The sequence below is a fragment of the Haplochromis burtoni genome, unplaced genomic scaffold (assembly GCF_018398535.1).
Source record: "Haplochromis burtoni strain Fernald_Lab_line unplaced genomic scaffold, NCSU_Asbu1 Contig_528, whole genome shotgun sequence".
Taxonomy (NCBI): domain Eukaryota; kingdom Metazoa; phylum Chordata; class Actinopteri; order Cichliformes; family Cichlidae; genus Haplochromis; species Haplochromis burtoni.
Window position 1 is genome coordinate 192,681 of NW_024582889.1, and position 12,776 is coordinate 205,456.

Sequence of the window (12,776 nt, forward strand, 5' to 3'; positions counted from 1 at the left end):
ACACACACACACAAAATTCAAAGTGAGGGTTGGGGTTGATGGGAGACCCACAGAGTTCAGGCATACAAGGTTTTGGCGACGTGACGTTAAAGCCAACCTCCATCTCTCTGTGCGATCTTTCTCCTGAATCTGAACACTAACAACAAACCAGCACATTATGTAACAAGTTATGGTCAATGCTCTACCAGTGCTTCTTTGATTTCTTGTTCTTTCTTGTCGCCCCAGAAAAATCCAGATTATTATTGTAATAATTTCACTTCTTAAGTTTTTTAAATTATTATTTTGGACAGAGCGCAACCTAAAACTCAATTTAAGCTTTCATGATATGAATAGAATAGAAAATCATCATAAACTTGATGATGTTCTATTCCAGCCTTTCTATTCAACTGACAGTCATGTTGGATTGAGGTGATGTGTTTTTGTGTACTGCATGAAAAAGCCAAAAAGGGCAGCCTGTAGTGATGGAACAGCTGGCTGAGCTCAGCGAGCTGTGAATTAACTTGTGACCTGTTTGGGATTATTGTTAGGTTTGTTGATAAAAATGAGTCATTAACCACAGCTGAAGCTATCTGCACCATTCATCTCTAGAACTTGTAACTAACGAGGGAAGAACTTCAAAGGAACTGAGCTCACTGACGTTTTTCATGACGTACTTTCATTTAACTTGCAAAGAAATTTTCACTGGATTCTAATTCAATGAAATACCTGCAATATAAAGTATAAAGACAAAATTATAAAATATATATATGGTACATAGTTCACAGATTTTAGTAAATTTGTTTTGCATTGTAATGGAGTACAAACTATAAAGTTGAGCTTGTGGGTGTCGGCTGCAGGTTTAGTACCTGAGCTGCATGCCGGTGCTCCAGGAGCAGACGTCCTTGCGCAGCAACAGGTTGTTAAGGGTAACAGCGTTGATGCAGTGGAAGAGCTGCCGGACCGCCTGACCTATGATCTCAGGGTCCAGACCGTGGTCTCGCATGATGTTGTGGAACTGCCCCAGCTGCTTGATCAGGGCCTGCAGGGTGTAGCTGGTGGGGCCGTCGGCGTCCATGTCCATGCTGGACGAACGGTTCCTGTAGCCCATCGGCTTCACGCCTGCCAGGCTGGGGATGCTCTCGCTCTCCAACATGGCCGACACTGGATGGCAAAACAGAAACCAGAAAAGGAGTTCAGACATACAAAGAAGAACGTTTATAGAACAGATGGGAAGGTACAGACCTACACCAGTTACACAGCAACAAAATGATCTAGAAAAACACACAGGATGGTGCTATACAGACTTAGTTCCTCCAACGCTTGTCGTTTTGTTCTCCAGTCACTTTGTGGTTTTGGCTTTTCTCCATTTAGACTCCAGAGTTTTCAGATCTTCAATGAGGTTGCAGCTCCAGGTACGTTGAGGCAGTCTTGAGCAGCACTTTGCTGCCGAAGTTGCTCGCTTTGATCTAAACCATGAATCCATGTTTGCTGTTAGCTACTTCAATTCAGTTTTACTTTGCTCACTCCAAGAACATCCAGCTGATTGTGGTTGAATTCCTGCAGCAGCTCTGAGACTCTTTTGCTTTGGTGGAGGGTATGCATTCGCCAAAAAAAAAAAACCCCTCCAAAACTCATCTTTCTTCAAGCTCTGGACCGTGTCTTCGGGTCAAATCGAAGACTAAACCTAACTCATCTGTCCACTGATAACCGTCCTGCAGCTCTGAGGGGATTTTTTTAGCCTGCCTTTACTCTGTTCGACTTAAAGACTTCTGGTAGATAAAAATACCTTTAATAACGATGAAGTTCACACTGACCACAGCTCTGTGGTTGCTGTGGTAACCACTGTGCACAGTCCGATAGCAGAAAGTCACATGATGACTCATATGGGGACGAAATGAGTCAGCTGCTACCTCAGAGTGACGTAGTTTCTGAAAAAAATTCCCCAAGTGTTCAACAGACAAACTCAACGAAAACTCAAACCAACACAAAACAGGAGAAGAGTGGGACTAGAAGATTTCACCATGGGGTTGTTGTGATAACCTGCTTCTTCCTCATGTTATGACACTTGACCAAACACTACAAATGACCGCATTTATCATTTAGTTTAGCATCTAAATAATGCTTCGGTTCCGTTTCGTGCTGCTCTCATTACACAATGATGGTTTTGCTGGACGATAAACCCCATTTTATTTTTCTGTATAATTGTAACAGGACGTCTTGGGCGGCCCTCAGCTCCTTTGATGATGCGGTTACAGCAGTGAGTTAAAATAAGTAGTTCAGCTCTGAATTGAGAACACAGAAATGTTTCCTTGGACAGAATTTGGTTTGGTTGCACCATCAACCTTTGCATTAATGTTTTGGCTGACAGCAGATGAAACACCATCTACTAGTGTGGCTCATATCTAAATGTCACTTTGACAGCCACTCACTGACACGCTGCATGTTTTATAAGACTGAAAGTGATGTCTGCAGATTCAGGTTGTGGTTAAGTCACTCAGTTTTTCATATTTAACAACAGAGATGAGGCTTAATGACACAGCTGTCCTTGTCATCATTTTATCCTGTTGGCTCCAGAAGTCTTTAGTTTCACTTCTTTTTCATTTACCACCAGACTTCTGTCCATCTGGTTTAAACACACTAACGGATGGTTTTGTCAGCTGTTTTCAGCACAAACATGTTTGTGTTTCTCATAAAGGGACTCGGGAGGAAAGTACCTCTTTCCCCACAAATGACTCTATACCCACTTCTGTCGGTATGTCAAGCAGCTGACTTTCTCAAGGAACAGAGTTACATCACCTGAACACACAGTCAGCAAAGTCCAGCATGTTTTCATTTTTTCAACGACTCACGCAGAAATTAAAATGCAATTTTCCATTTTAAACGTGCACAATTTTACAACCCTGGTGAAAAAAAAAAAAAAAAAAAAAAGGTCAAACAATATATTACTAGCTTCTACATCCTTAAAGAAAACAAACTCAGGGTATTCAGATTAAAGATTAAAATTCTCACAGACAGGTTAAACATCCCAAACATGTAGTAGAAAAATGTGAAATAACTCTTCAAGAATTTTGTAAATGAATCTGCTGCAACAGGAGAAAGGCCATATCTCGAACAGTTTCTAATCTCTTTCTCCTGGCTGGATATTTATCCTTCTAGAAATCTGACTGATGAATGCAACTCATATTGTTCAGGACATTTGACCATCCAGCAAGAGAGGAGCTTTGCAAAGTTTTCTATAAGGTCCCGAGCTCTTTATTTTTAACTATGCTGAAATAACACACCAAGCTGAACGAGAGGCACCAATTAGAAAACCACATAAATATTTCTTTAAGCAAAATATAACCAATGCATCATGTGCATTTATGCATCTTGCAATTAAATGCATCAAACCATAAAAATTCTCCTTTTTGGTGTTTCAGGCAAACTCACCGATCATGGGTTGAATGATGCCTTCTGCCACTTTGATGAGTTGCTGGTAGATCTGGATGGAGAGATCGCTCAACACCTGTCTGTACTCAGCCAGGTCAAAGTTCTTCAGACAGTGCTCGTTCTGTTTGGGCGTGTTCTGGGTCATAAATGCCTGATGAAGAAGATGTCAGGATGTGAGAGTGGATAATCGCTGCTTCTGTCTGCTCATTCATTACAGATATCGATCAGGTCCTCACCTCCTCACCGCTGTATTGCTTCAGACAGTGAAGCAGTCGGCTGGTGTTGGCCAACCAGAAGGATGTCATCTCAAAGTCATCGTTGTTCTTCTGCAGAATGAATAAAAGGACTTTCAAAATAAAAGAACCTGTGTGTGGAATCAGACAGGTGGGCTGTGTGCGCAGTAGCACCAACCTTGAGGACCTTCTTGATTGCGTTGATGGTGGAGGTAAGCAGAGACTCCACCTTCTGGTCATCATTGATGTAGTCAGCGTGGCGGATGCACATGAAGAGGATGTAAGCTGGCAGACAGGGCACCGTACCCGACACGTTGTTGGGGCGGATGTCTGAAATCACATGTTTGTAACCATGCAATGGGTGAAAAAACTCTGGTTTTATTATCCTGAGGACATGCATCCTGCTGTTCGTCTTGTCATCACATATTTTCAACTTCACCTCCAGCTCAACTTTAGTGACAGTAAAGCCGTCACTGTGAGGGACGTTGGGGAGCTACAGAAACAGCTGGAAACCAGACAGCTTCTTGTGTTGCTTTTTCTAACTACCAAATGCCCGATTTAATAAATATTTAAGTTAGAATATTTGTTCACAGCTTCCGTTCTAACTTCTGAAAGCTGTGGGAGAAATCTTATCCAGCATGCGGTTTGAACAAACGCAGTCTGAGGTGGATGGGAATACCTCACCCACAATATGAAACCTCATGTAAGATAGAAAAACCACATGAAGCTGGGGCGATGTTCTTACCATTGATCAGGGTCTTGACCAGCAGCGCCTCGTTCTCCTTGTTGTACTCCAGCATCCCCTCAAAGTCCTTCTCCTTCCTCTGGACGGTCACCTGACGTATCAGCTCAGGTTTGGACCTGCTGCTCTGAGCTGCTGCTTGAGCAGCTGAAAAACAGACACATGGACACACACACTCTTAGCCTCTGACCATCAGGTGCAGCTCTACAGAGCAGCTTCCTGTTCTCCTGTTACCTTCCAGCTCCTGGACCTTCTTCATGTAGATCTTGAGCTGCTTCTTCAGCTTCCTCTCGTTCTTCTCCAGCTTCTCCACCAGCTCTTTGAGATCCTGCAGGAAGACACAGAGCAGCGTCAGAAAACGGAAAACAGAAAACAGGAATCAGGAAGGGAGTCCGGCAGCAGTGGCTGCTGCAGTATTGCTCACCAGGTTGTCATTGGTGAGCCGCGTGATCTCCTGCTGGACGCTGTACTCCACCTGAGCCTCTGGAGACAGAGACATCATGTAGCTGAGCTTTTCCTGCTTATCCTCGATGTCACCCTTCAGCAGCTCGATCTGAGTGTGAAGGGCCTCCAGCTCGTCTTTGTGCTGCCTGGACTGAGTCTGCAGCTGAGCCTCCAGCAGCCTGGCAGGACCGGGAGGACCAGAGTGTTACTGACAGACACCGAAAACACCAAAACAAACAAAAACACAGCAAAACACCGCACAGACAGATGAGTGGTGATACAGCCAATGTGTGAAACATCCTCTGAGGGCTAAGACACATTTTCATTAACCTTCCCGTGAAGCAACATCACACTGAAGGTTCATGATGAAGGTTTACTTTGTTTGTTTTATTTTAGAAGTAATAATTTTATGATTTTTGCTCTAAAAGTTGCTGAGTCAGCACTGACATGTGAATGTGTGACTCACTGAGTTAATACTGATGTTTGGGTATTTTAAATGAATGGTGTCCTCTTCTTCAGGCTGCATGAATATTAAACTGCATATGATTCATCAGCAACTCTCAAACATATAAAGAGAATATTGAGGATAATCGTCGCCTTAAGCTGAACCATCACAGCTGCTTTCTGGGCTCATAAACAAACTTCAAATCCAGATTGAGTTCACATGGCGGATTTTACTTAGGAGCTGAGAGCATCCTCATATTTCACACACTGGGTGTAACAGCGGCCCTTCACGAACAGACTGAGGTCCAGAACATTACAGAGATGATTTTTTTGAAATGAAAGGAAGCAGAGGAAATGAGCAAACAGAAACCTGGCCACTTGTTTGAGGCCCTGGTAAGCCAAGCCCAGCTCTCCATCTTCATTCAGGTAACACCAGTCCTGATGGTTACTGGTGTCCAGCAGCAGCAGGCAGAGGACACAGAGAAGCAGAAAAGCAGCATGTGAGGAGCAACGCAGCGAACAGAGAGGAGGGAGAGCAGCAGAAAGGTTAGTCGCTACATAAACAAGAGAAAAACCACAACTTCAGCTGCTGCCACTAAAACACTGTTAGAGCTACACTCGTTATTTGTGATGATCACAGCCCTGTGTTTTGGTGGATCCTATGAAAAAGGAACGGCACAAAGGTGTTTTATTTTAACCCAAATCACAATCACTTCTGTGGGACTGATTTTGGGGTTTTTTTGCACTTTGAAAATGTAACACGTGCACACGAGGAGATATCAGACCAAAGACTGAAATCAAATATGGGGAAATTCATTTCTAGAAACACAACTGAACAGATTTGATGTGATTAAGCGAGATGAAGTGCAGTGAGACGGTGCTGGTTCAGCAGGGGTGTCTATGATGTCTTCTGAAGCTACATTTCTCCTATATTGGCTTCCCCTCATTGGCTCCCTGTTTAATCCAAAACTCAATATTGCTCACATACAAGGTTTTAAATAATCAGGCCCCATCTTATCTTAATGACCTTGTAGTACCATTAGAGCACCTCGCTCTCACACTGCAGGCTTACTTGTTGTTCCTAGAGTATTTAACAGTTTTCCTCTTCAATGGAACCCACTTCCATAGAAGAGCTCAGATCAGCAGTGATCATGCTCGACATGAAGTCAGATCAGTTTTGTTTTCTCGGAGTTTGTGAAATTTCAAGTTGTCAGAACAACAGTCCTTCTAGAGACAGCAGGGGAGCTGGATGTGGCCCAGATGTGCAGAAGGAGCCGAATTTAAACCAGCTGTTGGTTATTTTGTTTGTTGTCTTCTTTTGTTTGTTTCTGTTTTGTGGTTTTGTTTCTGTGTTCAGAGGTAAGGAGCTACCCACTGATCGTTATGTAGGTTTGGGAAAAGCCTCAAAGTCTTGTGAGACTCTCAAACTGGACATTAAAAATGAGTAGAGACTGAAAATGTGAGAAGGAAACAGAAATGTGATCTGTTGAAGCTTCAGCACAGCTGACAGAAGTGAATGACACGAAGTCTGCGACAGACAGTCCTCGTGTCCGGCAATCTGTCGCTCTGAAATCTGATTTAAAGTCTCAGAAAGTTTCAATTAGCAGGATCATTCATTAGAGAAGAAAAGAAGGATTTTTTAATCAAATACTTGAGAACAGCCAGAGCAAAGTACAAAGAGTGCATTCAAAGCCTTTTGTGTCAACAACTAAAGAGGAGATCAGCTGACGTGACCTGTATAGAGGATCTCTTCTGCCCAAATACCTCACTGTGGTAAAGCTGGCTGGTTTCGGTTCTTTAGTCACTTACTTTTTGGACTCACACAGTCCATGGTAAGCTTTGAGCGCCTCCTCTTTGTCCACAGGCTCTTTGCTGTTGTTCACCACAGGAGTAGAATCAGTTTCCTGCTCAGACACAGAAAGAGCATGTCACATCACCAAACAACAGCTCACTGACCTCATTTTAATATCACTCTAACACACAGACAGTTGACACATGAACACGATAAATTCATATACATCCTCAGCCCTCTGACTCATCCACTGCACTGCAGACTGTGCGTTTATCTGAAAGCAGTGGCAGCAGGTGAAAGACTTCATCAAGAAAAATGTCTAAAGCAGAATCCAGCCCGTTGCTGCAGCCTCGTGGGAAGTGTTCTCTCACATTTTCAATCACTGAGCCAACTGTTACTGAGCCTAATTATCGGTAATATTATAACATAACCTCTCTTCATAAATAAAAGTCTTAAAATCCCCCCTTTGAGCTGAAACTCCATTTTCTGTTGGAATTGGGCTGGACAGCGCTTCCCATCGAACCTTGAGGCCGCAAAGCCTGTTTATACTCATGTCTGTGTGTGGAAGTAGGTCGAACAGTGGCAGTGAGTACACCACTGTGCAATATGAGTTAAATATCAAATGATTCAATATTGCATCACTTTGCAGTGACCTCATTACTTTTGAACAAGGAGAAAATAAGCAGATTTCCACCTCTGTGAAGCTGAAAATCCTCTTCTATTACTACCTAAGGGCAAACCACAAGGTTTGTCTTTGTTGTAATAGTAATAAAGATAATGATAGTTTCCTTTAAAAGAACCTTCTGTCACAAAAATCGTATTCTTTGACAAGAGATGACCGTGTATGAGAGCTGTAATCACAAACAGAAACACCACAGAAAGAAATGGTCTTGGCTGCCTTTTAAAATGCTTAAACTGACCTCACAGCCAAAGCTTATTTCACTTTTCTAGACATGCAGACACGCTGCCAACACAAAGCTGAGCTTCTACACTGATAATGTGTTTTACCAGAGAGAACACGTGAAGCTTTGGTCCACCTATAGTGTGTGGAGTAGCATGATGAATAACAAATACAAATCTGGCCTCCTCATAAGGATTAGAACTTTGTTAATGCGATACCGTTGTGTTCAGGCTCAGGATATTCTCGTTCTTCTCCTGCAGCTGGGCCGCGCTCACAATCTGCGTCCTGAGGATGAGGACTTCCTCCTTGCGAGCATCCAACTCCTCATTGGCTGATTTAAGCTGGCTCAGCAGCAGGTTGTAGCCGTCCTGTAGCTCATTGGATGAGCTGTTCTGTGAGGCTCGCTCAGCGACCGTCTTCCTCAGCTCATTCAAGTCGTTCTTCAGTTTCTTGTTCTCCGATTCCAGCTCTTGCCTCTGCAGAGACACAAAGTTCACCGTTTAAGTTTTAGATGTTGATTTGTTACACACTAGCTTCATCTGAAAGGACAGAGAAGAAGTCCTGATGCCATGAAATGGTTTCAGTTTTGTACCTTGAGATTATTGTAGGCCAGATCAGCCGTCTCCTGCTCAGAAGTGGAGGGCCTTGACTGAGAGCCCTAAAATGAAGGAAGCACAAAGAAAAATATCAGAACCTGATTCATTTCCTGCAGATAAAAACTCAGAGGAAACAGCTGAGCCCCTCTGATAAATCCTTGCTCAGTCACCTTTCGCTTGGCCAGCTCCTCCATCTTCTCCACTGTGAGCTGCAGTTTCTTCCTCTCCTGCTCCAGCTCTCGGACTCTCTTCTGCAGCTTCATGAATAGACTAATATCCATAGCGGCCTTGTCTATCCCCATCTCCTGCAGACCAGCATGATCAGAGCTAGCATTTAACACACATCTCTGAACACTGAATCATCCAATTGTACTCTTCATGAAGTGACTCAGATTTAAAACCAATGTTTTTCTTTCATTCAGATCACATCAGCTTAAAAGAATAACTGGATATCCTGCAGCAACACATTTGAACAAACTTGCATGCCCTTCTGGAGAATCTATAGTCACACTTCACCCACATCATTACTGATTTAAATCCTGTTAGTTAAACGTCACTGTGTTGAACGCCCTCTATTTTTCCTTCTCTGGCTCTTTACTTGTGTGATCTGATGCCTGCTCTGTGCAGACAAAGTACAAACTGACTCACGTCCACCAGCTGAATGGAGTCCTCGGTGTCTCCAATCTCTGAGGTGGAGACAGACGGGTAATTAGAGTCCGACTCCAGGCTGCTCTGATTGGACGGGTTCCTCGTGTGGCCAGGCTGGAACTGCAGGATGACAGGAGGAAGAAAGTCACCACAGATGTACTAAAGTCGCTGATATAAAAGGGGAAAATATAGACTCAAGGTCTAGGAAGAAAAACTAGAATAAACCATAAACTTTTAGAAAACTTCAGAAGTTCTCAGACATAAAAATTCTGAGAACATCTGAGTTCAGATGCTGTGACGATTGTGTTGTAGAGCTGTAGGTTTTTAAGTCTGTTTCAACTCTAACCTTTCCCGATGCCTTCATCCTTCTGGTACTAACAGTTTGCTTACTGATAAGATCAGACTGCAAAGGACACCTTGATTAGTTTATCCACTACATCTGTGCAGGGATCAACCTTACAGTGTTCTCATTGCAATTTAACACTTTTACTTAACAAAATATTTTTTCTTTTCATAATGGTGTTATTAGAGTGTTCTCATGAAGCTTTTAGGTCCCAGGATATTTTTCTGAATGAAACAAAAACTGAATATGATCAGTTAGATCTCCACAGATGTGAGCACTGAACTGAACAACATCCAGCTCTCTGCTTCAAACACACTCGGAAGAACTGTGAAATATCAGCCTTTTTTTGTTTGAAAGAAAGAAAAAGATATTTTCACTTCTCCCAATTCAGAACTCTAAACCAGAGAATGACTAAAGGACTGCACCATGACCTGGAGTTCATTGTTGCCCTCCAAATATAAACGTCAGTGTGTGAGTGTGTTTGTGATGACGTCTCTCTGAGGTCAGGAGGTCACCTTGTTGAGCGACATCTCCTCCTTCAGGTTGTCATATCTCTGCTCCAGCCTGGAGAACTCTTTGAGGAGGTTCTGGTAGCGCTCCCTCTCCTTATCCAGCTCCGACTGCAGAGACACACTGCTCACTTCCTCTGAAACACACACACATCCATCAATGAACGGCAGCTTTCAGTGAGTAAAGCTGTAAACTCTTCACAGCCTGCTTCACTTCAAAAGAAGCTTAAAAAAAAGTTCCCACACATGAAGGTGCTAAATTCACGTCGATGATAAAGCTCTGAACTGTAACTGAATGTTCTAATTGTGCTTGCTTTAAGTTCTATAAATGCTCCATAAGAAGATACACTTAAACACTTTCCATTTAAAACCAGGAAGGAAAAGTCCATCACCAGGACACAGCAGGTCCATCACGAGAACACACTGAGCTGTAGAGCTTCCTGTGGTTTCAGCAGTAATCGCTCCACTTGGATAAAAACAAACAAAACTAAATAACTAAGTAAATAAATTTGATGCGTCTCCAGTCTGGTTTGTTTTTCCTGCACTGCTCGCTGCCACCAGGCTGAAAGAACTCATTTAATGAAAGTACGAATGGAAATAAACTGTGAAGACTGTCTGATTGAAGTGTGTGTGTGTGTGTGTGTGTGTGTGTGTGTGTGTGTATGTGTGTGTGTGTGTGTGTGTGTGTGTGTGTGTGTGTGTGTAATTATACATCTTTGTGAGGACCAAAAATTTGACTGTTACTATACTTGTCGTGTTGGGCATTTTTGAGACTCAAAATGTGGTTTTAGTCTCAGGGTTACAGTTAAGTTTGGGTTAACCATAACCTGGGTTAGTCATTCATTTTTTGATGGTTAGGGAAGGAATTTTTGTCAATTAGATGTCCTCACTAAGACTTACAAGGCAAGGTGTGTGTGTGTGTGTGTGTGTGTGTGTGTGTGTGTGTGTTATAGTCATCTTTTAGTCTCTGAAACTTTTCGATTTTATTCTGCTTCCAGTCGGACTTTCTGACTGAATTCACCTTCATTCCTACTTCCTGTTTCCATTGGCCACTGAGAAGCAAGCCTGCAGGAAGGCATCAATAAATCATTGTTCTCAGCTTAAAGACAATCACAGAGGAAAAGTGACTCACTCGGTCTGACTCGTGTTTCCTGTTGCAGACAGAGAGACTCTTGTGTGAGTGTGTCGCTCGCACACATCTTAATCCAGGTGTGTTTTCCAGGTAACCTACCTTCTGTGCTCTTTGAGTGCTGCAGGATGCGTCGGTTCATTTCCTCCTTCTCGCTCTTCAGCAGGGAGTTTTCTCTCTCCAGCTCATCCACCCTCTGAAACACACACACACACACACACACACACACACACACACACACGTCGCTGAGTGGAGGTTTTACAACAGTAACACTGAATCAGTTTAAACACCTCTGATGAGTCAAAGCTGGAACAGCGGGCACACTGAAATCCCACCGCGGAAACTTTTCTGCAGTGAATACTTTTACTCTTAATACTTGAAGTAATATTTTCTGATCATATTCATATAATTTGACTTTCACTGCAGGACATTTTCTTGATGTGAGTATTTTTACTGTGCAGTATGAGCACTTTTACTGCAGCAAAGCCTCTGAATAGCCTGACAGGACGTGTGCTGTGTCTGTCGGTCTGTCTCCCTCGCCCACCTGTGTGAGGTCCATCTTCTCGTTGATATGCTCCTCCTCCATCTTGTTCCTCAGGGCATGCGCCTCCTCCAGCTCCTTCCTCAAGTGCTCCAGCTCCTCCTCCAGCGACCTCACCTGGCCTCCGTCCTCCTGCTCACTGCGCAGCAGCTCCAGCTGCTTCTGCAGCTTGTTCACTTCTGAGCCCAGCGAGGTGTTTACCGTCTGTAGCTGCTCGTTCTGAGTGCGGAGCTCTTTGGACTGAAGCAGGTGAAGCAGCAGTGAGGTTATCATGTACATCACAGCCTTTGTTACAAAGTAATGTGCACTGGTCCAATACTTCATCATAACTCATATTTATTGTTGCTAATCAACGACTTAGACCTGGATCGTTATATCCTATTCATCAACATGTTTGCTGCACACAGGAGCTCACACGTGATGATTATTAAAGGATTATAGTAGAAAAAGAAAAATAATTGTATTTAACAGACTTTTCTCCTGTGTGCTGATTTTAGATTAAATTATTTAATACGCTCTTTAACCCAAAATAACTTCACTGGAATCATGTGAATCTGCTTCTGCTCATCTTTTTGCATAGTTTTAAAACATGATTCAGAGCATCTGACATCAGTCCGCATGACTGTTCACAGACAAAAAAATAAATAAAGTAAAAAGCATTTTAAAGCAGTATCACTGCACAGGAGAGGACATGAGTGGAAACATTATGTTCGGGTTGTTTGGAGAAACGCTGTCTGTGTGTAGTCACGTAAACATAACGTCACAGATCGACTCTGATCTATAGGTTTAATTAAACAGGTGCAGTTTGTGAACTTGCACTTACACTTGCTTGTCACTAGGGGGAGATGTGGTGTACTCTGATATACTGTCCACTGAAGACACTTAACAGATCTTAGAGGAAGCTGGTGTTGGGTGGGACAGTTCAAAGTCTTATAAAAACCCACTTTTGTATCATCAATACACATTTCTGTTTATCTACCATCTCTTCACTCCGACGACCTAAACTAAAATGACCTTTATGCACCCCATGTTCACATTATTACAGA

At 42.9% G+C, this 12,776-nt stretch overlaps 1 protein-coding gene across 2 annotated transcripts in view; it reads right to left on the minus strand.

Moving 5' to 3' along the window:
• Nucleotides 1-12,776, minus strand: part of myo5b (myosin VB) — a 47,928-nt gene that overhangs the window by 4,202 nt on the left and 30,950 nt on the right. Inside the window, exons 22-37 of one of the 2 annotated variants that reach the window (XM_005947582.3) lie at nucleotides 11,734-11,970; nucleotides 11,292-11,385; nucleotides 10,067-10,197; nucleotides 9,209-9,328; nucleotides 8,731-8,865; nucleotides 8,557-8,622; nucleotides 8,183-8,440; nucleotides 7,081-7,175; nucleotides 5,642-5,719; nucleotides 4,808-5,006; nucleotides 4,618-4,711; nucleotides 4,387-4,530; nucleotides 3,820-3,971; nucleotides 3,645-3,734; nucleotides 3,409-3,559; nucleotides 846-1,140 (exon numbers count right to left, since the gene is read on the minus strand). In XM_005947582.3, coding sequence (XP_005947644.2) covers nucleotides 846-1,140; nucleotides 3,409-3,559; nucleotides 3,645-3,734; nucleotides 3,820-3,971; nucleotides 4,387-4,530; nucleotides 4,618-4,711; nucleotides 4,808-5,006; nucleotides 5,642-5,719; nucleotides 7,081-7,175; nucleotides 8,183-8,440; nucleotides 8,557-8,622; nucleotides 8,731-8,865; nucleotides 9,209-9,328; nucleotides 10,067-10,197; nucleotides 11,292-11,385; nucleotides 11,734-11,970 — 2,339 coding nt within the window. The remainder of the gene's footprint in view (nucleotides 1-845; nucleotides 1,141-3,408; nucleotides 3,560-3,644; nucleotides 3,735-3,819; nucleotides 3,972-4,386; nucleotides 4,531-4,617; nucleotides 4,712-4,807; nucleotides 5,007-5,641; nucleotides 5,720-7,080; nucleotides 7,176-8,182; nucleotides 8,441-8,556; nucleotides 8,623-8,730; nucleotides 8,866-9,208; nucleotides 9,329-10,066; nucleotides 10,198-11,291; nucleotides 11,386-11,733; nucleotides 11,971-12,776) is intronic. The other variant, XM_014329312.2, reaches the window with a different exon arrangement.